Source organism: Podarcis liolepis (assembly GCF_965112155.1).
Source record: "Podarcis liolepis genome assembly, chromosome: 6".
Lineage (NCBI taxonomy): Eukaryota > Metazoa > Chordata > Lepidosauria > Squamata > Lacertidae > Podarcis > Podarcis liolepis.
Genome location: NC_139559.1, coordinates 2,587,246 through 2,614,692, shown reverse-complemented (window position 1 = coordinate 2,614,692; position 27,447 = coordinate 2,587,246). Strand labels below are relative to the sequence as shown.

Sequence of the window (27,447 nt, the reverse complement as noted above, 5' to 3'; positions counted from 1 at the left end):
GCGGGAGTGGGGGGAGACTTGCGCATGGGGAGGGATTTCTGGAGCACCCAGGATCAGGGGTCAAGAAGCAACCCAAAACCTGTGGTTGAAGGTATACCTTGTAGTCCATGACTGGGTGGGGATAGATTAATATGCAATTTCAGTTTCTCACTTTTCAGTGTTACGGTCAGTTCTCTACATTTCCATACCCTTTGGGGATTTTTTTAAGTCAACATGAAAATGTCCTTACAGAGACACTTTTTAAAATGTGATTTTGCCTAATGCACGCATTGTTGCAAAGCAATTTTCCTTGATAAGATGCATGTTTATGGGTTATATCTCCAAAAATGTACATTTGTATGGAGACTTGACCCCAGTGCATTTTGGTGCACATTAATTGACTGGAGAATTGCATTGCAAAATTCAGAGAATTGTGAATTTCAAAGGATAGCAGTGTTTCACTTCATGTTTTGTTTTGGAACATGTGAATAAAATGCAAACAGAATCAAATTCATCCCCCCCCCCCATCCAACACTGATAATCATCCAGAATTGCCAACTTTTTCCTGGAAAGCATTCCTCTACTAGTCCTCTCTCTCTCCGAATTGGATTAGCAAGTCCCTATATTTGACGCTGGACTGAACCCTCCTGAATATTTCCCTATCATCTCTAACAGGCACCTCTAGGTTTCTGGCATCCTTCTTGTGAACTTCATGCTAGAAATTTCTGCAATAAGAGGAGAAGATGGTCCGAGCGTGGAGACTTCTCTTCTTCTGCGGTTTCCTGAGCCTGACTCTGGGACATGAGGGCCGGGGGGTCTTTCTGAGGATCAAGAAGAAATACCTGGAAGAAAGTAAGCGTCACACTGACACCTCCCAGACTGGGGAAGCCACACAATCACAGCTGCCTCTGGGAGGATCGTGAGAAATGAAAACATTCCATCTTCCGTATCAGATAGTGTAGGCAGATCCACCTTGCCAAGCAGCTGGCACAAGAGGTGGATGGGCAGAGGATTTTGGAAAATGTAGGCACTGCCAGCCTGGTGAGTGAGTCTCCTTTCCCCGGGCAGAGGAAATTGAGTTCCTTTAACAGGAGATGCTAGGAAATGAGCCTATTCTGCAGGCAAAACATGGGCTTGACCACCACCACCACACGTCTCTTCCTCCTCTGGGGAGGGGCAGGAATTGTTCTATCCTCTACACCTTTCACAGCTACCTTGGCGTATTCTGAAGTCTGCAACTGTTGTCCTTGCTCCTCTGGCCCAGAATCTGAACCTGAGGCAAAGGCATGGTGTTGTCAGGGACTGAGCAGGGGAGGAATGGTGGAGACTGCTTCCCCATCCTGACCCTTCCAGGGAGGAGCAAGAGGAAGACAGTACAGTGGTACCTCAGGTTAAGTACTTAATTCGTTCCGGAGGTCTGTTCTTAACCTGAAACTGTTCTTAATCTGAAGCACCACTTTAGCTAATGGGGCCTCCTGCTGCTGCTGCACCACCGGAGCACAATTTCTGTTCTCATCTTGAAGCAAACTTCTTAACCTGAGGTAATATTTCTGGGTTAGTGGGGTCTGTAACCTGAAGCGTATGTAACCCAAGGTACCACTGTATGGATTTACAACAGGGGTTTGAGGGAAGCCACAGCTCAGAAGTGGGACGTGGGTGGCACTGTGGGTTAAACCACAGATCCTAGGGCTTGTCAATCAGAAGGTCAGCGGTTTGAATCCCCGTGACGGGGTGAGCTCCCGTTGCTCAGTCCCTGCTCCTGCCAACCTAGCAGTTCGAAAGCACGTCAAAGTGCAAGTAGATAAATAGGTACCACTCTGGCAGGAAGGTAAACGGTGTTTCCGTGCGCTGTTCTGGTTTCTCCAAAAGCAGCTTAGTCATGCTGGCCACATGACCTGGAAGCTGTACGCCAGCTCCCTTGGGCAATAAAGTGAGATGAGCGCCGCAACCCCAGAGTCGGTCACGACTGGACCTAATGGTCAGGGGTCCCTTTGGCTTTACCTTACAGCTCAGAGGCAAATGAGGGGGAAAGCTGGGAAATCATGGGAGAGCCGGAGCAACAACACCCGGCTGACACGTTGCCATTAGAAAGCATTCCAGACCCTCCATCTCCCAGAACCCGGCGAGCCTTAAAAGTAGGAGAGCAAAGAGCCCAGAGACCGAGGGCACATGGCAGCACCCCTAGAGGAGATGATGAGAATGACAAACAAGGAAGTGGGAGAGATGACGGGTGGAGATTCTTTCGGGACAACGCCATTATCTAAGAGGCTGGGTTCTATAGCCTCTCTCTGTAAAGATTGAAATAAAAAAGGATGCTAGGAAACTTTCCCTTGTCTTTTCCTGGGCAACCAGCCGGGAGCCACTGACAGCATCCTGACAGGTGTCAATTTTGCAGTTGCAGTGACACAGCATGGTTCCTGACAGCCCTGCTTCTTGGCGTCACGGTCCTCCAGGTGTTCAGCTCTTGCAGTGAACGCTATTCCTCCTTCTTAAGGTCACCCCATCTGTGTCATGGCTCCAAAACAGTCCACTCTGCTTTGTTGAGAGATTCCTCCTCTTGCCCAGTAGCTCCCAGTGCCCCAAGCTGATGTTCCTTCTCTTCCAGCAAGGCAACCAGCTTGCACTTGCTGCAGGTGCAGTTTTGCACGTTCTCAGGCAGGAAGATAAACATGGTGCAGGTGTTGCAAGTCACCGCAGCAGCTCCCTCACCATCCATGTCTCTTGGTCCTACATACACTGTGAGAAAGCATTCTGGGCCACCCCTCTAAATGCCCTTGCAACCCCCCCCACCTCCACTATTTCCAAGCCACAAGCTCCCAGAAGCTGCAGTCAGCTAAGCAGAGCTGCTGCTGGCTGCTAACTCCTCCCTTAGCTCCCTTTCTCGTTCATCCTGGCTTCCTCCCTGCAGGAGCTCATCCTCCTCAGACCATGCTCTCTAGCAGAGCTCATGGCTATGCGCACAGTCAAACTCACAGTTATAATGGACTTGCATTTCTTTCAGAGCTTGCAAAGTGCCTGGTCGAGTCCAACCTGGGAGAAGAACTAACCCATTTGATTTCGGCCCGCAACCCAGAGCCACGGCACGGCGCTGGAAGGTTCTTCTTCGGATACTTAGAAAATCTATCACCCAGGTAGGGCCTGTACTGGTGTGGAGAATGGTTGGCACAGCTGAGGGCAGAGATTTTCATGGGAGCACCAGATATGGGCAGCTAAACCCTGGTTGGATTGACAGGGATCTAAAAAAACAATAAGAAAAAAAATGTTACATAGCTCTTGATGTACTGCTGTAAAGCGCCCTCGGTATCACATTTTTTAACGCATTTTTAATGTTATAATTGACCTGTGTAGCTGAGTTCCCACTTTGGAATGGGAACTCTGTAAGAGAACAACAATATTCCTCAATCCTGTATACAGTACCCGAAGGAGCGTCTCCGCTCCCATCGTTCAGCCTGGACACTGAGATCCAGTGCCAAGGGCCTTTTGGTGGTTCCCTCATTGCGAGAAGTGAGGTTACAGGGAACCAGACAGAGGGCCTTCTCGGTAGTGGCACCCGCCCTATGGAACGCCCTCCCACCAGATGTCAAGGAAATAAGCAGCTATCCTATTTTTAAAAGACATCTGAAGGCAGCCCTGTTTAGGGAAGTTTTTAATATTTAATGCTGTAATAATAATAATAATAATAATAATAAATTTTATTTATATCCCGCCCTCCCCAGCCGAAGCCGGGCTCAGGGCGGCTAACAGCACTAAAATAGTGCAACATTATAAAAACATCATAAGAATTAATTAAAATCAAAATTGATGGCAACCATAAACTAAAGTATTGTAGAGATTGCCAAAGGAGGGAGTCAGGCTGTGCCCTAACCAAAGGCCTGGTGGAACAGCTCTGTCTTGCAGGCCCTGCGGAAGGATGTCAAGTCCTGCAGGGCCCTTGTCTCTTGTGACAGAGCGTTCCACCAGGTTGGAGCCGCAGCTGAAAAGGCCCTGGCTCTAGTTGAGGCCAGCCTAACCTCTCTGTGGCCTGGGACCTTCAAGATGTTTTTATTTGAGGACCGTAAGTTCCTCTGTGGGGCATACCAGGAGAGGCGGTCCCGTAGATACGAGGGTCCTAGGCCGTGTAGGGCTTTGAAGGTTAAAACCAGCACCTTAAACCTGATCCTGTACTCCACCGGGAGCCAGTGCAGCTGGTATAGCACCGGATGAATGTGATCCCGCAGTGAAGACCCCGTAAGGAGTCTCGCTGCGGCATTCTGCACCCGCTGGAGTTTCTGGGTCAGTCTCAAGGGCAGCCCCACGTAGAGCGAGTTACAATAATCCAGTCTGGAGGTGACCGTCGCGTGGATCACAGTGGCTAGGTCAGGGCGAGAGAGGTAAGGAGCCAACTGCTTAGCTTGGCGGAGATGAAAAAATGCCGCCTTTGTTATAGCTGCAATCTGCGCCTCCATGGAGAGGGAGGTATCGAAGATTACACCCAAACTCTTAACGGACGGTGCTGGCACTAATTGCACCCCCGCAAGAGATGGGAGTTGACCCCTCAATCCCATATCGTCCCGTCCCAGCCAGAGGACCTCTGTCTTCGAAGGATTTAGCTTCAACCGGCTCCCACGTAACCATCCAGCCACAGCTTCCAAACATCTGGTCAGTGTGTCTGGGGCCGAGTCAGGATGGCCATCCATCAACAGATAGAGTTGGGTGTCATCAGCATACTGATGGCAGCCCAGCCCAAAACTCCGGACAAGCTGGGCGAGGGGGCGCATAAAGATGTTAAAAAGCATCGGGGAGAGAATCGCACCCTGAGGCACTCCACACACCAAGGAGTGGCGGGATGACAGTTCCCCCCCAAGCGCCACCCTCTGTCCCCGACCAGAGAGAAACGAGCGCAGCCATTGAAGGACTGTGCCCTGGATCCCCATGTCGGCGAGGCGGTGGTCCAGAAGTTCGTGATCGACCATGTCGAAAGCTGCTGACAGATCTAGAAGAATCAGCAGCCCCGACCCGCCTCGATCCAGCTGTCTACGAAGATCATCTGTTAGGGCGACCAGGGCCGTCTCGGTCCCATGACCAGCGCGGAAGCCGGACTGGAATGGATCCAGAGCCGATGTTTCATCCAGAAACCTACCAAGCTGTTCAGCAACCGCTCTCTCAATCACCTTACCCAGGAATGGAAGATTCGAAACTGGGCGGTAATTGGATAGATCTAAGGGATCTAATGATGTATTGTTTTTAACACTCAATTGGGAGCCGCCCAGAGTGGCTGGGGAAACTCAGCCAGATGAGCGGGGTATAAATAATAATAGTTGTTGTTGTTGCTGTTGTTTTGCTACCCGCCATCCCAATCTCCAAGCAGTGAGAGACCCTGGGGCTTGCAGGCTCTTACCCAGGTCCTGTTTCCTTGAGACGAAGGTCAGCAGACTGCGGTGTCTTTAGGATGATTTGGTCTTATTTACACATATATACAACCTGAGCATAGGAGGGAGGGGTTCACAGCACCGACACCCCAACAAATCTTACTTTTCCATTGGTCATAACTTTGGATCCAGCACAGAGCAAGCTGGTCTCTGTGTCTCCAGCTTCCAGCCTGCTTCCTGCTCAGCTCACACCCCAAAACTCTGGCTATCCTTCTCCTACCTAGCAGCCAGGTGAGGTGTGAGGAAGCCCCACCCATTAGCCTGGAGAGCCCCATCACTTAGCAGCAGCTCTTGCAGCTTGGCTCACTCTTTTGGGATGCTCATGAGGCCCAGGCAAGGCCATTGTCTTACACAGAAAATCACCTGACCAGTTCAGCAACAGAGTCCTCTATTAGATTCTGAGTCTCACTGGGTCCAAGACCCCAAGAATTGGAAGAAGCAGTGGGGAGGAGGGGAGGGTTAGGTTGAATTTGGGAAATAAAATAATATATGGGACAGCAAAGGATATAATAGATTCTTATAGAATAGTAATATATTGTAAGTTCAAAAGGGGGAAGTAAATGTATTTTTAGTATTTTCATTATTGTAATAGTTATTATTATTTCTTATTGGTAGAAGGCAATGTTAACTTAGACTTCTTTGTTTTGCTGTCTGTATGGTAATTTTCTTAAGTCAATAATAATAAAAAAAGAATTGGAAGGACTCCGGGCACCATCCAGACAGAGCCCCAAACCTACAACAATATTATATGTGGCCCCCATTCAGTTTAATAGGCCTTCTCCAAGAAAATGTCCCAGTGGATTGCGCTTTTATCCTTGGGGCATAAGGCAGGTAAAACCCGAAGTTTCAGGCACATTCCCACTTGGCGCTCCTCGCATAGACTGGGCCCCCTATCTGAGTTCGTTCTCTTTGCAGGCTGAAGGTGGAGACCCCGTATCTCCCAGCTGTCGAAATAGCCATGCGATCCAATGATTCCTTCAACATCCATCTCAGTGTGCAATTCGGGATCTACTTTGAATAGTGAGTTCCTTGTAAGCATCTTCATTTTAGGAAACAGCCTTGAGGAACAAGAGTATGGAAACTCTCCACGTCTGTGGAATTTGGGAGAAGGAGGAACCCCAACAATCTGTTCCTTAAGGATGCAGGATTCCATCCTCTCAGCTCAAAGGGGCTCCAAACAGCCTGAGCAACTTTGAATGCCTTCCCATTGATCTCTGCAAACTAATCTAGGAACCTTGGTTTGCCGAAGAGTGAGGCAGAAATATTCCAAATTAATGTGTAAGTGTAGGGACATTCGTTTCTAGCTCCCACCCCCTCACGCCCAGTATGTTTGTAATTTAGGCTGATATTACCTACATTGTGCTACTTCACCAGTGATGAGCCCCAACTGGAGTCTTATGCAAAATGATTAATGCGAGGTTGTCTTTTGGTTTATAGTAATGTTCTACTGGAATTTGATTTGAACATACAAAAAAGTTTTTAAAATCACTAAATTAGAAAAATAATAATCAAGCATTCTCCCCTTTTGTAAGATTTCTGTCTTGAATATATATATATATATATATATATATATATATATGCAGGTTTTGGTGTCCTCGGGTGTCTTCCCGTGTAAAAGTTGGGGTGTCTAGGCGACGTTTCGACGAGGTCTCACTCGTCATCTTCAGGCTGGTGCTTTCGGCTTCTTGTTACTGGAACAGAGCGGGATCTCAGTGTTTGAGTTCCTATAAATACTGTAGAGGGGTGTGGTGTATTGCCTCAAAAGTTCTGGGCAGAGGGGAAGTTCCCAGGCTAGTGTTCTTTTCTTCTTTTGTTCCTTAATTACTTGAGGGATATCTTGAGTGATTTCTTGGGTGATATTCTGAGTACCACTTAGGTGGGTCATTAGGTGTGGATTAGTTGCTAAAGCCTTCGTGTCTTGACCTCTTGAATTTGTGAAGAGTTTTTCTGGGAAGATGGCTGTACTGCACTTAGTTGTGCTTTGGCTTGGCTTCGTGTATAGGGGCGAGCTGTGGTTTTGTGCCCTGTGCCAGCCAGATCTGTGTAGGGATTGCAGGGGGGTGCAGCATCCGGAGGTGCCACTATGGTTTGGTTACTGGATGGTGTCTGTAATTTATCTGTGGAGAGGGTCTGGGTTTGGGTCTGGTGTGGTTGATTGGTGGTGGCGTTCTGTGTGCCTCTGGATCTGGTGTCGGTTTTTGTGGGGAGGGCTAATTTCCAGATGTCTGGCAGGCGGGACGTGTCGTCACGCTTGTTCATGTTGTGAGGGTGTTTCTCTATCTCGATGGCTTCCATGATTATTCTCTTGTGGTGATGTTCCATGTTAAAGAGCAATTTGGAATCTGCAAAATTAATTTCGTGTCCTGTTTCTTTCATGTGTTGGAAAAGAGAGGAAGATTTTTCTTCTTTTTTGACGGCATTCTTGTGTTCTGCGATACGTGCATTTATTCGTCTGTTTGTTTGTCCAATGTACGTGGCTGGGCAGACTTTGCAGGGTATTTCATAGACCCCTTGGTTTTCCAACTGGATTTTATCTTTGGGGTTTCTGAGGATATTGGCTATTTTTTGGTTGGTGCAAAAGGCTGTTTTGATATTGTGTTTATGGAGGATTTTGCTAATTTTATCTGTAGTGCCCTTGATATAAGGAAGGAGGGCCATGCCATTGTTTTCTTCTGTGTCTTGGTTTTTGGGGGGTGTTTCTTTTTGGATTAGCTTCGTAACCCTGTTTTGCTGGTATCCATTGGCGATTAACACATTTGAGAGATTCTGTAACTCAGTTGTCAAGTGGTCTTTGTCAGCCAGGCGTTTGGTTCTGGAGATGAGGGTCTTGGCTACGGAGTTTATTTGTGCAGGGTGGTGGTGTGATTGAGCATGTAAGTAGCGGTTGGTGTGTGTTTTTTTCCGGTAGATAGTGTGTCCTAGGGAGCCATCAGGTTTTTTGTAGATTAGGACGTCAAGGAAGGGAAGCTGGTTGTTGGCTTCTATTTCCATAGTGAATTGTATTTTGGGGTGTAGGCTGTTGAGATGTGTGAGGAAGCTATCTAGTTTTTCTTTCCCGTGTGGCCAAATTACAAAGGTGTCGTCAACATATCTGAGCCAAAGTTTGGGTTTGTGTTCTGACTTGTCTAAAGCATTGGTTTCAAAGTGTTCCATGTACAGATTTGCGATGACCGGTGAGAGGGGTGATCCCATAGGTGCTCCTTCTATCTGTTTGTATCTTTGTCCATTGTGGATGAAGTACGTGTTGGTTAGGCAGTGGTTGGTCAGGTCCAGGATGTATTCGGGGGGATTGTATTTGTTTTGAATGGCTGTCAAGGCTTCATTAATGGGCACTTGTGTGAAGAGAGATATAACATCGAAGCTCACAAGTAGGTCATCGGGGTGTAGGTTTTGCTTCTTTATTGTTTCTATGAACTGGAAGGAGTTTGTAACGTGTGAAGAGATGGATTCTGCATAGGGCTGAAGTTGCTTAGCGAGAAATTTAGCGAGATTTTGTAGAGGTGAGCCTATGGAGCTGACTATTGGTCTGAGTGGTGTTCCTTCTTTGTGTATCTTGGGGAGGCCGTAGAGTTTGGGGCATCTGGATGATTTTTCTCTGGGGATGATTCTTAGCTGGATTTCTTCACTGATAGGAGAGGCTTTTATTTTGGATTTGGTGGTTTTTTCCAGATAGGTGGTGGGATCTGTTTTTATAGGTTGGTAGGTAGGGTCTTGGAGTAGATTTGATAGTTTTGCTTGGTAGTCCGATGTGTTCATCACAACAGTGGCATTGAACACATCGGACAGCCATTCAAAACAAATACAATCCCCCCGAATACATCCTGGACCTGACCAACCACTGCCTAACCAACACGTACTTCATCCACAATGGACAAAGATACAAACAGATAGAAGGAGCACCTATGGGATCACCCCTCTCACCGGTCATCGCAAATCTGTACATGGAACACTTTGAAACCAATGCTTTAGACAAGTCAGAACACAAACCCAAACTTTGGCTCAGATATGTTGACGACACCTTTGTAATTTGGCCACACGGGAAAGAAAAACTAGATAGCTTCCTCACACATCTCAACAGCCTACACCCCAAAATACAATTCACTATGGAAATAGAAGCCAACAACCAGCTTCCCTTCCTTGACGTCCTAATCTACAAAAAACCTGATGGCTCCCTAGGACACACTATCTACCGGAAAAAAACACACACCAACCGCTACTTACATGCTCAATCACACCACCACCCTGCACAAATAAACTCCGTAGCCAAGACCCTCATCTCCAGAACCAAACGCCTGGCTGACAAAGACCACTTGACAACTGAGTTACAGAATCTCTCAAATGTGTTAATCGCCAATGGATACCAGCAAAACAGGGTTACGAAGCTAATCCAAAAAGAAACACCCCCCAAAAACCAAGACACAGAAGAAAACAATGGCATGGCCCTCCTTCCTTATATCAAGGGCACTACAGATAAAATTAGCAAAATCCTCCATAAACACAATATCAAAACAGCCTTTTGCACCAACCAAAAAATAGCCAATATCCTCAGAAACCCCAAAGATAAAATCCAGTTGGAAAACCAAGGGGTCTATGAAATACCCTGCAAAGTCTGCCCAGCCACGTACATTGGACAAACAAACAGACGAATAAATGCACGTATCGCAGAACACAAGAATGCCGTCAAAAAAGAAGAAAAATCTTCCTCTCTTTTCCAACACATGAAAGAAACAGGACACGAAATTAATTTTGCAGATTCCAAATTGCTCTTTAACATGGAACATCACCACAAGAGAATAATCATGGAAGCCATCGAGATAGAGAAACACCCTCACAACATGAACAAGCGTGACGACACGTCCCGCCTGCCAGACATCTGGAAATTAGCCCTCCCCACAAAAACCGACACCAGATCCAGAGGCACACAGAACGCCACCACCAATCAACCACACCAGACCCAAACCCAGACCCTCTCCACAGATAAATTACAGACACCATCCAGTAACCAAACCATAGTGGCACCTCCGGATGCTGCACCCCCCTGCAATCCCTACACAGATCTGGCTGGCACAGGGCACAAAACCACAGCTCGCCCCTATACACGAAGCCAAGCCAAAGCACAACTAAGTGCAGTACAGCCATCTTCCCAGAAAAACTCTTCACAAATTCAAGAGGTCAAGACACGAAGGCTTTAGCAACTAATCCACACCTAATGACCCACCTAAGTGGTACTCAGAATATCACCCAAGAAATCACTCAAGATATCCCTCAAGTAATTAAGGAACAAAAGAAGAAAAGAACACTAGCCTGGGAACTTCCCCTCTGCCCAGAACTTTTGAGGCAATACACCACACCCCTCTACAGTATTTATAGGAACTCAAACACTGAGATCCCGCTCTGTTCCAGTAACAAGAAGCCGAAAGCACCAGCCTGAAGATGACGAGTGAGACCTCGTCGAAACGTCGCCTAGACACCCCAACTTTTACACGGGAAGACACCCGAGGACACCAAAACCTGCATTCCTGTACCCGTGAAAATCTACGAAAACAAATATATATATATATATATATATATGGTTTTGGTGTCTTCGGGTGTCTTCCCGTGTAAGAGTTGGGGTGTCTAGGCGACGTTTCGACGAGGTCTCACTCGTCATCTTCAGGCTGGTGCTTTCAGCTTCTTGTTACTGGAACAGAGCAGGATCTCAGTGTTTGAGTTCCTATAAATACTGTTGAGGGGGTGTGGTGTATAGCCCCCTCAACAGTATTTATAGGAACTCAAACACTGAGATCCTGCTCTGTTCCAGTAACAAGAAGCCGAAAGCACCAGCCTGAAGATGACGAGTGAGACCTCGTCGAAACGTCGCCTAGACACCCCAACTCTTACACGGGAAGACACCCGAAGACACCAAAACCTGCATTCCTGTACCCGTGAAAATCTACGAAAGCAAATATATATATATATATATATATATATATATATATATATATCACCTATGCTTTACTGGGTTGCTTATCTTGCCCAGACCTTAGAGACAGTGGCTTCTCCATCTTATATTATTTCTCCTAATGAACTAAGTGCAATAAATGAGAAATCTAATATATAAAAAGCAAGTGAGATCTTGTGACATTTGGATGGAAACCTCCAAAGCTGCAGACTAAAATCAATGGAAAACCAAGACAAGCATGATGTTGCACTTTTAATTCTGTTGGGAGCCACCCAGAGTGGCTGGGGAAACCCAGCCAGATGGGTGGGGTATAAATTATTATTATTATTAATCAAGTAATGAGTGGAACATTATTGCCAGCTTCAAGGAAAGGCTGTCTTTTGGCCCAGATTCGTGGGAGTGCAGGGCTTGGGTTGGGAAAGTTCAAATCCCTAATTGGCCCTGAAGTTCAAGATGATGGACAGCCATCCGTCAGGGATTCCTTAGCTGTCCTTCCTGCATTGCAGCGCTGGACGCTTGGGTTTCCTTCTACGATTCCTACATTTTGTCTCCCAGGCTATGCTCACCAGGCTTCTGCAAGGCTAAAACTATTATCACTCTGAGTCTCCAAGTTGCAATAAATTATCTCTTTCCTTTTCCCCGGATGCCTTCAGCAAAGACGTTGAGATTCAAGTGACAAAGAATTTCTCCGCTGTTGCTAATGGAAGCAGCGGTGGATTCCGCCTCCAGAGCTGCCACTCCTGTGCTGGGATATCGCACATCAAAACCTGGTACAAGTAAATATCCATCTGAGAGCATGGACCAGATTCTGGGGCAGGGAAAGGAGGGACACAGACATATTGGTCATTTGGGACTCAGCATGGCAGGTAAAGGCACGAAACGGGAGTCCTCTCCAGGCATTTTGCTGGAGGGTTAGTCTGCAAACATTATGTCTCAAGGCAGCTTGAATCTGCACCCTGCTGAGGTTTTCCTGGGAATAGCCCTGCTAGTAAATCCTACCCAATTCCCCATGGGAAATGGAGGGCCATTGCAACCAGTTCCACTAGTGCCAGATTTACGTATAAGCTAAACAAGCTATAGCTTAGGGCCCCACTCTCTCGGGGGCTCCCCAAAAAATTAAGGGGAAAAAACCTGGATGTACATTTCCAAAATCTAAGATAGAAAACAAATAAAATAAAACTTACCTACAGCAACAGTGTTTTGTGCTGTGTCGGTTCCTATAATGTAATGGGCCCCGCCTGCCAGCCTACTCCCTAAAAACAGTGACAATTTGTGGTTGGCAAAGGACAGCTGGACATAAAAAGAGTCCCATTACCTTCAGTGGCTTAGGGTCTCATCAAACCTAAATCCTGTGGGAATGTTCAGGGATGCAGGAGAGGATATATTGTCTGATAATAGCCTTTCCAACTTGTGTTAACAAGTTCCACAATTTAGCAGAGTAACATTCCCCTTTTTAAACTCACAGCGGATGCGTTGCTAAGGCTTGCTAAAGCCTCTATAATAACTGTTCTGGTATTTCCCCCTTATTCCCCATAAAAGATAAGACACAGTCTTCTATAAAAGTATAAAAAGGTTTACTCACACATCATTCTGTTCACAATAGGCTCCCAGAAGGCAAACTTAGCATACACCTGGAAACTATCTCATAAGGAGCCAGTCCCTCTGTCCTCTCTTGGCTGGAGGCCAAGAGAGCATCTTTGGCTAAGCAGATGTTGCTTCTTCGAAGCATGTAGTCAAAGAGAGAGAGAGATGGCTGCCCTGTGCTTTTGTCGTTACCTGCACAGGTGAGGCCACACCCACCTCTAGTCACATGCAGAGGAAGTCTGTCCCAGCCCAGAAGGAAACAGGAAGTTTACCTGCTGGCTGGACAAACATTCCTCCCCATGTGTAAACATGTTCCCTCTAGGAATATTGTACTTGACTGCTCTTGTGTTTCACATCCCACAAATCCGGCCCGTTCAACCGTAATGACTGGATGCAGAATGACTCCAACAGCTGAAACCCCTAAATACTTGCTAATACAGTGGTACCTCGGGTTACATACGCTTCAAGTTACAGACGCTTCAGGTTACAGACTCCACTAACCCAGAAAGAGTACTTCGGGTTAAGAACTTTGCTTCAAGATGAGAACAGAAATTGTGCTCCGGCGGTGCAGCAGCAGCAGGAGGCCCCATTAGCTAAAGTGGTGCTTCAGGTTAAGAACAGTTTCAGGTTAAGTTAAGAACGGACCTCCGGAATGAATTAAGTACTTAACCCGAGGTACCACTGTACTTGGTGCCACTGGGAATAATATCTGGAATAACAGAATTATATAACTGCAGAGTCCAAAACCACCTGTAGTCCCAGGCCCGTCCTAAGAACTCACAAAAGGCAATTTGTCCCCCACCCTTTCGTTCATTGCATTTCACCCTCAGACTATGGTGCTTCTCCTTCATCTGTGGTACTTGGCCCTTCATTTGATTTGCAGACAACTGCTCTATTACCATTTATTTTTATTTATGTACTGCTCTATCACCGCAGGTCTCAGGGCAGTTCACAAGATAAAATCACAATACAAAAGCACGGAATACACATTCAAAATAAAAACAGAAGCAATAACCCAATAACCTAATAACCCCCTCCCAACACATTTAAAAAAGGCATTGGATGTTAATCAGTCAAAGACCTGGTTAAAGAGGAACTCTTATCTTCTCTCAGCTTTTCTCATTTTTGCTACTGCCTTTATTTCCCTTCAGAACTGTCAAAGCATTGAAGGAAGGCGTCACACCGATGGTGAAAAAGTCCCTGGATAAAAATCTAGTTCCTGTTTTGGACGCAAACGTAGGTCTTACCTAGAGTATTCTTGGGTGGGGTTGTATTTGAAGTATGGGATGCGGGTGGCGCCGTGGTCTAAACCACTGAGCCTCTTGGGCTTGCCGATCAGAAGGTTGGTGGTTCAAATCCACAGAATGGGGAGAGCTCCTGTTGCTCTGCCCCAGTTTCTGCCAACCTAGCAGTTCGAAAGCATGCCAGTGCAAGTAGATAAGTAGATACCACTGTGGTGGGAATGTAAACGGCGTTTCTGCACGCTCTGGTTTCCGTCACGGTGTCCTGTAGCACCAGAAGCAGTTTAGTCTTGCTGGCCACATGACTCGGAAAGCTGTCTGTAGACAAACGCTGGCTCCCTTGGCCTGAAAGTGAGATGAGCGTCGCAACCCCACAGTCGCCTTTGACTGGATTTAACCATCCAGGGGTCCTTTACCTGTGTTTGAAGTATTGGCTCAGAAGATCCTCTGTTGGCGCAACTCCTTGTGGCACAAGGACTGGCACACATGCGGCACAAACAGAGATGAGGAAATCTGGCAGCTCTGGTGTGAAGGAGTCTCGTTGTTGTAAGCCAGAAAATAGTGTATCTCCTGAGTTTACGCCAATAAAACTCAGAAACCTGAGGAGTTAGGAGTCCAGCGTTGTTTATTGCAAAGCAATAGGATCGTGCCACAAAACTGCAACCCCGCCCAGTGGTCCAGGCAGTGGTATTTATAAAATTTCAAACAAAGCATTTCAATTTCCACCAATCCTATACATCATTCCCTCATTTCATGTTTAATACATGTGTGCAATAAGCACTGGCAATTTCTGCTGATTAAGTTCTGATTCCCACTGTGTTCTGTTACATTGTGTTAGTTTGCATGTTGGGGACCTGTGTTACGTGTAGCCATTTGCACCATGTAGCAACTTATGTGTATTCACATATTACTTTTATTTCTGCCCCAGTGGGTGGGCGGCGACTTGCAAAATCATCCGTTTCATAAAGTAGCAGGCTACCATAACTTCTCTACTAAAAGCACCCTCAAGGATTTACAGGGGTACACATTATCACATTTATTGTGGCCCTTTGGACCACTGCCACATTATGACTCATTAGCAGGCACTAATTGCCCTGCTAATTGCAAAGACCACCCAAGACACCCCAATGCCTGCAGCTCCTATGACAGCAGCCTCCCCTTGCTCTGTGGCTTTTGTCTTGCAGGCCTGTGACTTCTTGCTATCGTCCCTTTCTGACTCCGATGGTTTCTTGCTGAGCCTCCAAGACCTAGGTGAGTCCCTTCCTTTCTCCCTCAAGACTTTTTCTTCCAAAACAGAGAAGCGTCGAGTGGTTGCTCCTTGCCTCCACCTCACAGGCCCCATGCCAGAAGATGCACGGTTAGAAGGCTAATAAAAGAACCATGAATGAAGGAAGGGAAATTGGTGGCAAATGGATGGTTTGCATTTGGTTAAATGTCCAATCTGTAAAATTGAAAGTGATAAATAATTTGAAACAAAACAAAATAAACATGGGGATTCATGCTGGGGTGTTTTTCACAATGGGCATCTGCAAAAAAATCAGGGAAATCTGCCTCATGGTTGTTTGGTTGAAGAAAAACAAATGAAACATTATTTTTTTACCCTAATTTATCCACATTCCATTCCACTATTGTAGATTTTGGGAAAGCCAGCACTGTATCAAAAGGGTGTGTGCTTTTATTTTTATTGTTTTAGTTTCTTATTCGTTGTATTTATATTCCTCCTTTTAATCCAAGCAGCACAAGCTGGCATGCGTAGTTCTCCACCTCCTCATTTAATCCCCGCAACAACCTGCAAGGTTGGACAGGTTCAGAGATCGTGACGGGCCCAAGGTCACCCAGTGAGCTTATGGCCAAGTGGGGATTTGAACCCGGGCCTCCCAGGTCTCCTCAAGGCCAGGAGAGCTGTGTGCTCAAGGGAGACATCCTCCAGGAGTCCTGAACCCACAACAAGAAAGCCCTTTCTCCTTATCTCATTTTTGCCTTTTGTGCAGTTGACTTGTCACCTGCCGGGATCCAGTATTCTCTCCAGAGCTTCCAAATACAAGACGATGTTCTCATCCTCGACCTGGGCGTAAGTACCAAGCATTGCCTACAGGGGATGGGATCCTGCTTGTTCAGAAAGAGATCAACGAGGGGACCTAGTAGCGCAAAGCACTGGCAACCGTTCATGGGATTTGTTAGATTTGTATTAGCTATTGCAGCCTTTCTCAACCTGTGGGTCCCAGATGTTGTTGAACTACAACTCCCATCACCCCTAGCTAGCAAGGCCAGAGCTCAGGGATGATGGGAGTTGTAGTCCAACAACATCTGGGGACCCACAAGTTGAGAACCACTGTATTACGTAATTAGAAGGAGGACTGTATCAGTTCAGCACCAGATAGTAATCTTCTTTACGAGACCATAGATGTAAAGATTTGAGGCAATGTCCTAGGAGTCATTTGGTATCAGAACAAGTTGCTCAAGGAAGTTAATAGAATCGTAGAGTTGGAAGGGACCCAACTGGACCTTTGCAATGTAGCTATGTGGAACCTCAAAATCATCAGGCTTCATCCCCCTCTGGTGGGGTGGCCTAACCTGCAAATTACAGTGGTACCTCGAGTTATGAACGCCTCAGGTTACAAACGCTTCAGGTTACAAACTCCGCTAACCTGGAAGAGTTACCTCGAGTTGAGTACTTTGCCCAAGGATGAGAACGAGAATCATGTGCCGGTGGCACAGCGGCAGCAAGAGGTCCCATTAGTGAAAGCACGCCTCTAGTTCAGAACAGTTTCAGGTTAAGAACGGACCTCCAGAATGAATTAAGTTCGTAACTAGAGGTACCACTGTACATCCAATTCTGGCAGGAAAGGAAAGTTTCTCTTGAAGGAAATAAAAATTTAAAGAAGCCCTGTTCTAACCCCCCTGGAAGAACCTGTCTACAATTTGGCATGCTTAATCAACCCTGGACTGCCTCCTATGCTGGTGGATTTCATCCACTTTTGTGGAAATGGGGGGAATTATAGGCATTTTTTGGTGCAAATCCTGAGAGCGTACCCTTATGGTATGCCTGCCCTGGAGGCCACCATCTCTCATAGACACCTCCTCTTCATAGCTTTGGGAAGGTCTGTCATAATGCCAACATTCAAGGTCACATGCATAGTGTCACAAATAAACATAGTACATCAACCACCTCTGAATATCAGTTTCTGGGGATTACAAGTGTGGTTGGCTCATCTCTTGATTTGGGTCTTAAAACAGGCATCTCATTGGCCAATGTGAGAAGAAGAGGTTAGGGGGCTAGGTGGGCCGTTGGCCTGATCCAGCAAGCTCTTCTGGTTTTCTTATGTAAGCACGTTGGCTCTAGCCGGGGCATCAACAGTGCTATAAGTAACAGGGAAAAGGCCGTTTGAAGACATTACTGGTGTTCAAGAGATGCATGAGAAACACACAAGTCCTGCGGCTGCTGCTTTCAGCTCTCTGCAGGAGAAGGAGAAGCAGAGGGCAGAGCAGAAGGCAGGATTGCTGACCTCTTGAAGTCTCTTCCTGCAATGCAAGATGGAGCTCTTGCGGACGTTGCCATGACGAAAAACCAGCTGGAGCAGAACTTTAACCAGCTCTTATACCCCTTTGAGCCCTTCGTTGTGGACAAAGATCACAGATTGGTGAGTAGCGTTGTCTGTTGTAGCTGCATCTGGTTCCTTCCACTGCCCTTGGCCCTGTAGGGCAGGCATATCCAACTTCCAAAAGACAGCGATCTAAAGGGACCCCTGACCATTAGGTCCAGTCGTGACCGACTCTGGAGTTGCGGTGCTCATCTCGCTTTATTGGCCGAGGGAGCCGGCGTACAGCTTCCGGGTCATGTGGCCAACATGACTAAGCCACTTCTGGCAAACCAGAGCAGTGCACGGAAATGCTGTTTACCTTCCCACCAGAGCGGTACCTACCGTATTTTTTGCTCTATAAGACTCACTTTTCCCCTCCTAAAAAGTAAGGGGAAATGTGTGTGCGTCTTATGGAGCGAATGCAGGCTGCGCAGCTATCCCAGAAGCCAGAAGAGCAAGAGGGATTGCTGCTTTCACTGCGCAGCGATCCCTCTTGTTGTTCTGGCTTCTGAGATTCAGAATATTTTTTTTCTTGTCTTCCTCCTCCAAAAACTAGGCACGTCTTGTGGTCTGGTGCGTCTTATAGCGCAAAAAATACGGTATTTATCTAATTGCACTTTGACGTGCTCTCGAACTGCTAGGTTGGCAGGAGCAGGGACCGAGCAACGGGAGCTCACCCCGTCGTGGGGATTCAAACCGCCAACCTTCTGATCTCACACTGAAAGCCAGTGTGGTGTAGTGGTTAAGAGCAGTAGTCTCGTAATCTGGTGAACCGGGTTCGCGTCTCCGCTCCTCCACATGCAGCTGCTGGGTGACCTTGGACCAGTCACACTTCTCTGAAGTCTCTCAGCCCCACTCACCTCACAGAGTGTTTGTTGTGGGGGAGGAAGGGAAAGGAGATTGTGAGCAGCTTTGAGACTCCTTTGGGTAGTGATAAAGCAGGGTATCAAATCCAAACTCCTCTTCTTCTTCTGATCGGCAAGCCCTAGGCTCGGTGGTTTAACCCACAGCGCCACCCGCATCCCTTAGGCAGCGATCTACTTCCACTATAAATAAACTGGCAGTGTTCTACCCATTGGAGTGACCAGAGTTGTTGAACTTTGGGGGGGGGGGTGAGCAAAAATTGTTGACTGCAGACACCCCTGCTGTGGGGCAAACTCTGGGCCCATGCAAGACTTAAATACACATTACATCTCCTCCTCACTCAGAACTGCTTAAAATGGTTTCGAATTTCTTCTAACACTAATCCAACACATGGATGTTCTTGTGTTCAGAGGGGGTTTTAAATAGCAAGTTAGCTCACGAGATAGTAAGGCCAAAGTGTGGCTCAGCCAAATGGAGATTAGTTTAGCTGAGGGGAAGGACAGTCAGCAGAATGGGGGAGAATGAAAGTCCACTTCTCTGCTCTGACCTTCTCCATTGATTTCTCATTCCATGTACATCTCCCAGGGCTACTGCCTGTTGGAAAGTGTTTTGCCTGCGCTTCCAGGGCACGTTTCTTATGAAGTGAGTACATTGCATTAGTACAGCTCAGCTTTTAAACATGGTTTTCCCTTCTGAAATTTCTTTGCCTTTTTTTAAAATGATTTTTAATGAAGCTTTCTCATATAAATGAGAAATGCATAATAAGAAACAAAAACAGGCATAAGAAATCTTGTGAACTTAGTCTTGGGACTCCCTCTTGATGCTCCCACAAACAAATCAAAGCAACCAGGCAACACGAAGACAGCTAAGATGGAGAAACAGCAACCGGGAAGACCAAAGGAGGTAATTTATAAATTTTTGAGTTCAAGATCAAAAGTGTTTAGGTATAATACCAGTCTGTAATGGATGATGAGGATCTTGGGGTGTGTGGGGACAACTGCTCACTGTTGTCACAAAACAGATTCAACAAATGGAAGTTGTCATCTCTGCATTAGGAAATGCGATTAAATTTTCCCCATTCCTTATTAAACTTTTGGTCTTCCTGATTTCTGAATCTTCCAGTCATTTTAGCCATTTCAGCATAATCCATCAATTTATAACTTATCTTAAAAACCACTGTAAACAGCTAAAAGCTTTAGTAGGATTAGAATATCACTTGTAGTTTAATGGTGAATTTTGGGTACAATGGAGAGATAAAAAGATCAGGATTATTATAAAAGATGCAGGAGGAAATGATTAACAGTCGGATCCACAAAAGGGAGGAGGGAAGTCCAAGAGATTCCTTGGAATCTAGTTTTTAATGTTGTATGTTGGATATGTGGCTGTAAAAATTCAATCTGAAAAACCAAATAAATAAATTTCTAAAAAATAAATAAAGACTGATTTATATTTCCATTTAAACTGCGTCTCTGCAGGAGCTGAACGACTACCTGGCGAACATAACGGCTCGTGGACCACCTAAATTCCATGGGGCCTATGGTAATCTTTATGTGATCCATCCATTAAAGATGGAGGTGTTCAATACCAAGGAAATGGAGGTCGCCATATGGACTCTGACTGATGTGAGTTCCAGTCTGGGGAGTCTTCTGGAGGAGAACATTTTTGGTCCATCAGCACCGTCTCCCTCCACTGAATGGACCTTCTCTTGTTTTCTCTCTCCCTCTAATGGCAGGCTTACTGTTTACCAGCTGATATTTTTATTACAGACAACAAGCTGAAGCTCTCGTTAACTCTAGACAGGTAACAAACACCCTGACGCCCTATTCAGCGTCATTGCCTCTTGACGTACTTGATAGAACTTCTTGCTTGCATGTGCAGGATGATAGAAGCAAAAGGTTGCATGCCGGTAGATACTGCTGCTGCTGCTGCTGTTGTTTAATTTATATACCAATTAATTACCAGGATGGTTTCTATGTGATTTACAAGTATAAGAGCAATCAGAAAACACACATAACTGAAGTACACACTACAACAATTCCATCAAAACAATAAAGCATGCTAGTCAAAACAGTACAATATACTGCTTAACACCGTCATTTCTAAGCAGTGTGCCGTAAGATTTCCTCTTCTGAAATCTCAAATAAAATCAGTTAAGATTGAACATAAAGACAGAAGCCCCAATTAAAATGGGGCGCTTTGCTCACGTGAGTCGAGTGGCAGGAGCCAAAGGCTACGAGTAGTTGGAGATGACGGTTTTCATCCATAGATGAGAATAATAATGAAGTAATAATTCAAGGCCTTGAAGGGTTGTTAGAAAAGTGGAGCGCAAGGGGCACAGCACACAGCTCTCTTCTGAAACAGAAGACTCTGGTCAGGGGCCTCAGGAGGAAGAGCCGAGGGGCCCCGCCGCCTCCCAGGATGGGCCACCCAAGGCACTCGCCTCACCATGCCTAGTGGTAGGAGCAGCTCTGCCCCATGTCCTGCTCTCCTATATCAGGGGCAACCAGGATACAGGTCACGTTTTGCAGGGCACAGTGCAGACTGGTGGGCTCAGATGGGCACTGGAAGATAGTTGTTGCTAAGAGTCCAAGCTCAGATTTTTTTTCCCAGTTGCGAACCACCCTGGGATCTTCGGATGAAGGGTGGTATATATATTTAATTAATAGATATGGATTTTTGACCCTTGATGGGAAGCTTCAGATTCGGGGGCGGGGGGAATCACGCGCAATGCAGTTGACGGGGATCTTGTGCTACGCCACTTCTAACAAGCATTTCCTTTTTCCTTGCAGTGGATTTCTGGACATGGAAGGCAAGAACGTAAGCTCTTCCACCTATTCCACCTATTCTAATACATTCTGTCGTATAGCAAGATCAATTTCTTCAGCCCTGTTTTGCTTGACCTTCCTCACAGTCCCTCTTCAGAGAATCACGGCAAAGGCCATGATTGGGCTTAAAAGCTTCTAAGTGTCTTGCCCAAGACACTCAGCCAGTTCATGGCCAAGCAGGGATTTGAACTCAGGACTTCATTTTTTTAAAAAATAAAATATTTATTAAAATTTTTTGAAATATAACAGTAAAAATGAAAAAGAAAAAAGAAAAATACAAAATAAAAACAGTTAAAAACATACATTTTTTCTTTTACTTATTTTCTTCTAGCTTATTTCCCGGACCTCCTCATACCTCCCTTTTTTGTATTCCACTTCAATTTATTGGTTCAGCAAATCCTTACCATTAGATTTTAACCCATTTATAACCCTTTTTTCATATTCTCTTAAATCATTACAGCTGGAAACCCCTTAGTTGCTATCCAACATCATTCTATCATTCATTAATTTTACAATATTTCTGTAGATAGTCTTTTAATTTCTTCCAGTCAGGACTTCAGAGGCTGACTTGTCTGCTCTTTCCACCCGCTGGTGCTGCTTCTGTTCAGTCTAAGGTTTTGTTCATGGGTGATGTCGGGATTTGCAGTGGCCGACAGTTATGTTCTGGGCCCAGTGCCTTGGCTGCTCCTGGCCTAGCTCAAAGGAATTGAAATATACTCGGAGTTGAGTGTAGATTTCATGCTCTTCATTCAGCTCATAGTAATGAGGAATGGAAGTTCCCCTGAAATATACATTATACATTATATTTACACAATGGGCCCCACATGATTGGCTAATTCTGGGATTCTCCTGTAGGCCAATCAGGTTGCGGATTCATTTCTACCTGGAGCTGGATTGGGTGGCTCCTGTGGACCAATCAGACTGCTGCATTCTGGATCCTAGTGTTCTAGGACCAATCAGACTGCTGCATTCTGAATCCTATTGTTCTAGGACCAATTAGACTGCTGCATTTTGGATCCTATTCAACTCAGTACATAACAGGAATGTTCTCCCTAACTACAGTATATTTACTTATTTGTTAAATTGTGTATTTGTTAAATTTATATCCCTCCACTCCTCCCAAAGAGCTCAGGGTGGCAAACACATCTGGGATAAAAACAGGTATGGCTTTGCAGGAGGGGTTTGCAGGAGGAGAAGGTGACGCTCTTCCCAAGGCACCACAACTGATTAATGGGAAGGAGGGAGGTGTCAAAAGGATTGTCCATCTCTGGAGCAAAGTGCCTTGAGATGGCTCTTCATGCTGACTCTCCATTGAAGTCACATGGATTATGGTACTGTTGGACCTGGTGAGACGCTTCCCTTTCCATGCTGCTTCCTTGCATTGCTGATCACATCTCTTCTTCTAGAGGGCCCGGCTCCACGGAAGTGCATACGAGGCTGTGGAAACGCTGGAGCAGGTGCTGTACCAAGAGAGTCCGTTGGGTAAGAGTTGTGGGGTACCGAGGTGACGTTGACTCAGGTACAGTCACAGCCTTGATCACTTTTGAGGTTTCCTTCCAAGCCATCGCTTCAGCCCCAAACCACAAAGCTTGCTTGTTGGGTAGCACCGATGGTTGAACTGAAGCCTTCATCTGATCCTCAGTTCAGCCAAGCTCTCTGGAGGAACACCCCTTTGGGGCTGTGTAGAAGCCCTAAGGGATGTGGGTGGAGCTGTGGTCTAAACCAGTGAGCCTAGGGCTTACTGATCAGAAGGTCGGCGGTTCGAATCCCCGCGACGGGGTGAGCTCCCGTTGCTTGGTCCCTGCTCCCGCCAACCTAGCAGTTCGAAAGCACGTCAAAGTGCAAGTAGATAAATAGGTACCGCTACTGCGGGAAGGGAAATGGCGTTTCCATGCGCTGCTGTGGTTCGCCAGAAGCGGCTTAGTCATGCTGGCCACATGACCCGGAAGCTGTCTGTGGACAAAGGCCGGCTCCTTCTGCCTATAGAGTGAGATGAGCGCTGCAACTCTAAAGTCATCTGCGGCTGGACCTCACAGTCAGGGGTACCTTTACTTTTACCTAGAAGCCCTAATGTCAAGGAGAGAGGAACGTGGTACTACCCACCCCTCCTCAATCTGGCCTAGTGACATGAACCAGGATGCTTTCTGTTGACCCAAATTGGTGCATGTTGTGTTTCTTCTCTCCAGATTACCTGCAGCAGGAGCTCCCCTTGCCACTGGTTCCAGACATTGGCGAAGTGATGAAGATGGAAGATACGTCCTATGATGTGAGCCTTTGGCATTTAATCCAGGTTCAGGATGCAGGCTTTGACCGATGCAGCCCTGGAGGGTCTTAAGGGGCAGGAATAACCATAGTTTAGAGGTCCTGGGCGCTAAGGAAGTCAGACTATCCTCCACCAGGGCCAGGGCCTTTTCAGTGATGGCTCCGACCTGGTGGAATGCTCTGTCCCATGAGACCAGGGCCCTTCAGGATTTAACCTCCTTCTGTCGAGCCTGTAAGACAGAGCTATTCCGCCTGGCCTTTAATTTGAATTCAGCCTGATCTTTTATTTCCCTTCTCTTCCCTCCCCCTCCCCTTGTATGAAGATCACCCGCTCTGAGACCCCACAGCCAATTCTCTCCTGGTCTCCTCGCTGGCCCAAGTAGGACCAATTCAGCCAGCTAGCCCTGGGGATTATCTCATGCTTATTTCCCCTAAATTGATTTTTGAATTTTATTGTTATTCATGTTTTTATACTGTATTTTATGCTGCTTTTACAATTAAGTGTTATAAATCTGTTGTTAGCTGCCCTGAGCCTGGTTTTTGAACCAGGAAGGGCGGAGTATAAATAAAAATTTATATAACTTATATTTATAGGAATAGCCCTGGAGTGCTGCAGAGGACTTTCCGCAAAGTCTCAGAGTGCAGCTCCCTGCCGCAGTTCAGCAGAGCAGGCGCTCTATGTAGGAAGCCCTGATGGCAAGGCAAACGGGCGGCAAGAGATGAGTTGTTGCGCAACTGTGCAAGGGGGAACCCACAGCCAGACCAAGAGGCAGCAGGAAAGGGTCTGCTGAAAAGAGGGAGAGGGGGAGATTTCGGGTGCAGGGGTGGTATTCTCCTGAAGCAATGGCCTTTGCAGGGGCAAGGCAAAGGCGCCTTGGACAGCTGAGGCTGGAGACCTCCATAGGAGAAGAGGCCAGGTCCTGTTTCAGCAGCAACCAGGAGTTGCAATTCTATCAGGCTTGCTAGCTAAACCTTCCCCAGGGACTGCCCGCCCTGCTTCGCCATCTGAGGTGAAACAGAAAAGTCACCACCACCACCGATGCCCTCCCCCCAAAGCCTTGCTAACAGAGTTGTATGGCTGTGGTGGCAGCTTTCAGTGAGACCTTGTTAAATATAATAATAATAGTAATAATAATAATAATAATTTATTTATACCCTGCCCATCTGGCTGGGTTTTCCCAGCCATTCTGGGCGGCTTCCAACAAAGTATTAAAATACAGTAGTCCGTTAAACATGAAAAGCTTCCCTAAACAGGGCTGCCTTCAGATGTCTTCTAAAATTCTGGTAGTTGTTCTTCTCTTGAGAGCCAGTGTGGTGTAGTGGTTAAGAGCGGTGGACTCATAATCTGGTGAATCGGGTTCGTGTCTCCGCTCCTCCACATGCAGCTGCTGGGTGACCTTGCGCTAGTCACACTTCTCTGAAGTCTCTCAGCCCCACTCACCTCACAGAGTGTTTGTTGTGGGGGAGGAAGGGAAAGGAGAATCTGAGCCACTTTGAGACTCCTTAAAAGGGAGTGAAAGGCGGGATATCAAATCCAAACTCCTCCTCCTCTTCTTCTTCTTCTTCTTCTTCTTCTTCTTCTTCTTCTTCTTCTTCTTCTTTGACATCTGGTGGGAGGGCGTTCCACAGGGCAGGTGCCACTACCGAGAAGGCCCTCTGCCTGCTTCCCTGTAACTTGGCTTCTCGCAATGAGGGAACCGCCAGAAGGCCCTCGGCGTTGGACCTCAGTGTCCAGGTAGAACGATGTGGGTGCAGATGCTCCTTCAGGTATACTGGACCGAGATCTTGCTGGAAGTCGTCTCCATGCAACCCTGCTGGCAGCAACCCTGCCCCGTGGAACTCTGCTGCCTGAGGCAGCTGCTTCCATCTTCCTCATGGGCAGCCCGGCCCTGAGCTTCACTGAGCTGAGTTGCTTCATTTAAAGGAGTCCAGTCGGCTTTAAAAGGCATCAACTCCGGTGGAGTCACGGAGACTGTGGTTCCCCTAGGACAGGGGACTCTTCTCAGCCAGCGAGCCACAAACCCTTGTGTCTAACTTTCTGGGGAGGGGGGTTGCACATACCACTGGTTATGGGTGAGACCAGAACCAGGAGAAGGTCTAGGCATGGTTGTGACGCTTAACTTTACACGGTCAGCTAGTTTGCAGCCATGCAGAAGGCCAGAGGTTTGGGCACGCCTTTCCCCTCTACCCAGGACAGTGTGAGGCATGGCCAGGATTCAAGAGCACCCTCTAGCCCACAGAAAAGGCCTCAGGAGGGCATGGAAGAGGTCAAGAGAAGGCTGCGGGGGCACCAGGGAAAAGGAGGGGATCTCAGCAGGGTCCTGTGGCTCCAGGAGTCAGGGGGCAGAGGGTGGAAGGCCGCTGGGAAGGGCTCAAAAAGCAGAGTTGGAGGAGAGAAGTCTTTGGCATTGGGAGAAAACATCACACTCCGGGAGTCGGATGGGCACATTTTGAACTCTTTCTTTTTCTTCACTATAGGAATTCCTTTTGGTTTCTATAATCGCAAAGTAAAGATGTCCTCTGGAGTCCTGCTTGAAAACCAAGAAGCCAGAATCGTCTCTCACCACTTCCGTTCCCTTTGGGGCCATTTCCTTCAGTAGCACCAATCAGCAGCAGAAAATGGTGCTGCCTCCAAATTTGGAAAGCCTAGGATTTCTGTAGCAAAGGCCTCTCTTAGGGTTTAAATTGCTTAAAAGGTCTGTGTTGTGGCAAGAGGCAATGGGCAGTGCAAGGTGGGAGCGACACACGGGGTCCTGAATGCTCCTCTTGGTGAAGCAGCACCCATTGATTTGACTGGAGCTTCCTTGATAGTGCTTTCAAGTGGTTAGTGCCCAATGGGGAGACAATGGTATTTCCCATTGTATCAATCCCTCTTAATGGATGAAATGAGCATGGAGGTCTCCAGATCTCCTTCGATACTCCAACCACCACTTAGCAGGTGCTTGCCCAGTGTTATAAGAATTTAAGGTCTCAAATATATAAATTAAATGTTCATAAATTTACAAGGCAAACACATGCATAAGTATGTAAACCAAGTGTCTGAAACATAGCTGTCAACTTTTCCCTTTTCTTGCGAGGAATCCTATTCGGAATAAGGGAATTTCCCTTTAAAAAAGGGAAACATTGACAGCTATGGTCTGAAACAGTACAGGAGAACAATCCTGAAACCATTTTTACTCTCCCAAATTGACCTCAAATGTTTCTCTGCAAGGAGGAAGGAAATGGGAAAGCCTCTCCATTGTCTTTTGCTTACCTGTCTTAAGAGCGCATTTGTGTATGAATAGGGTGAGCCTGTGACCTGGATTCAGGAATTAAAGTATTTACCATCACAAAAGAATGGCCGGGCTGCCCAGGTAAAGCAATCAGTGACCATTGTCAGGTATCCTGGCAGGCAGGAATTCTGTTGTAGACCACCTCCTTCTGTGATGTATGTATGATGTTTTGGGGGTGGTCTTGAGCTACAGGGTGGGCAATTTCAAAAGTCTATAGTCTGCACACCATTGTTCTGGGTTCCTTCTCCCTCCTGCGTGTGAGGGGAGCACCCTGTTGCAACAGATCAATAAAGATGAGGCTTACTAGCTGCTTTGCTTCTCAATATTCTCTGGTTGGCCTCTGTTATTTTCTCCTACCGATAGGGAACCTACTCTATATGGGCTCTTGGATACCCCAATAAGCAAAAAGGAGCAGGTTTTGTTTACAACACCAGCAAAATATATTGTTTTACTGCTACTGCTATTGTCTCACATCTCTTTCATCTTGTTC

The 27,447-nt window shown here is 46.6% G+C and overlaps 2 protein-coding genes across 2 annotated transcripts in view; both read left to right on the top strand.

Moving 5' to 3' along the window:
• The window catches only part of CCM2L (CCM2 like scaffold protein), an 881,881-nt gene that overhangs the window by 825,905 nt on the left and 28,529 nt on the right, over positions 1-27,447 (top strand). The window lies entirely within an intron of this gene.
• On the top strand, positions 723-27,269 carry LOC310709793 (uncharacterized protein; the record flags this gene model as incomplete). Its single annotated transcript, XM_083509833.1, has 14 exons — positions 723-898; positions 6,303-6,407; positions 11,982-12,104; positions 14,064-14,148; positions 15,338-15,404; positions 16,145-16,224; positions 17,606-17,794; positions 19,184-19,240; positions 20,074-20,220; positions 20,331-20,398; positions 21,388-21,415; positions 22,830-22,905; positions 23,610-23,689; positions 26,164-27,269. 14 exons carry the CDS (start codon positions 723-725, stop codon positions 26,194-26,196), a joined length of 1,314 nt encoding a protein of 437 aa, XP_083365959.1. The 3' UTR covers positions 26,197-27,269.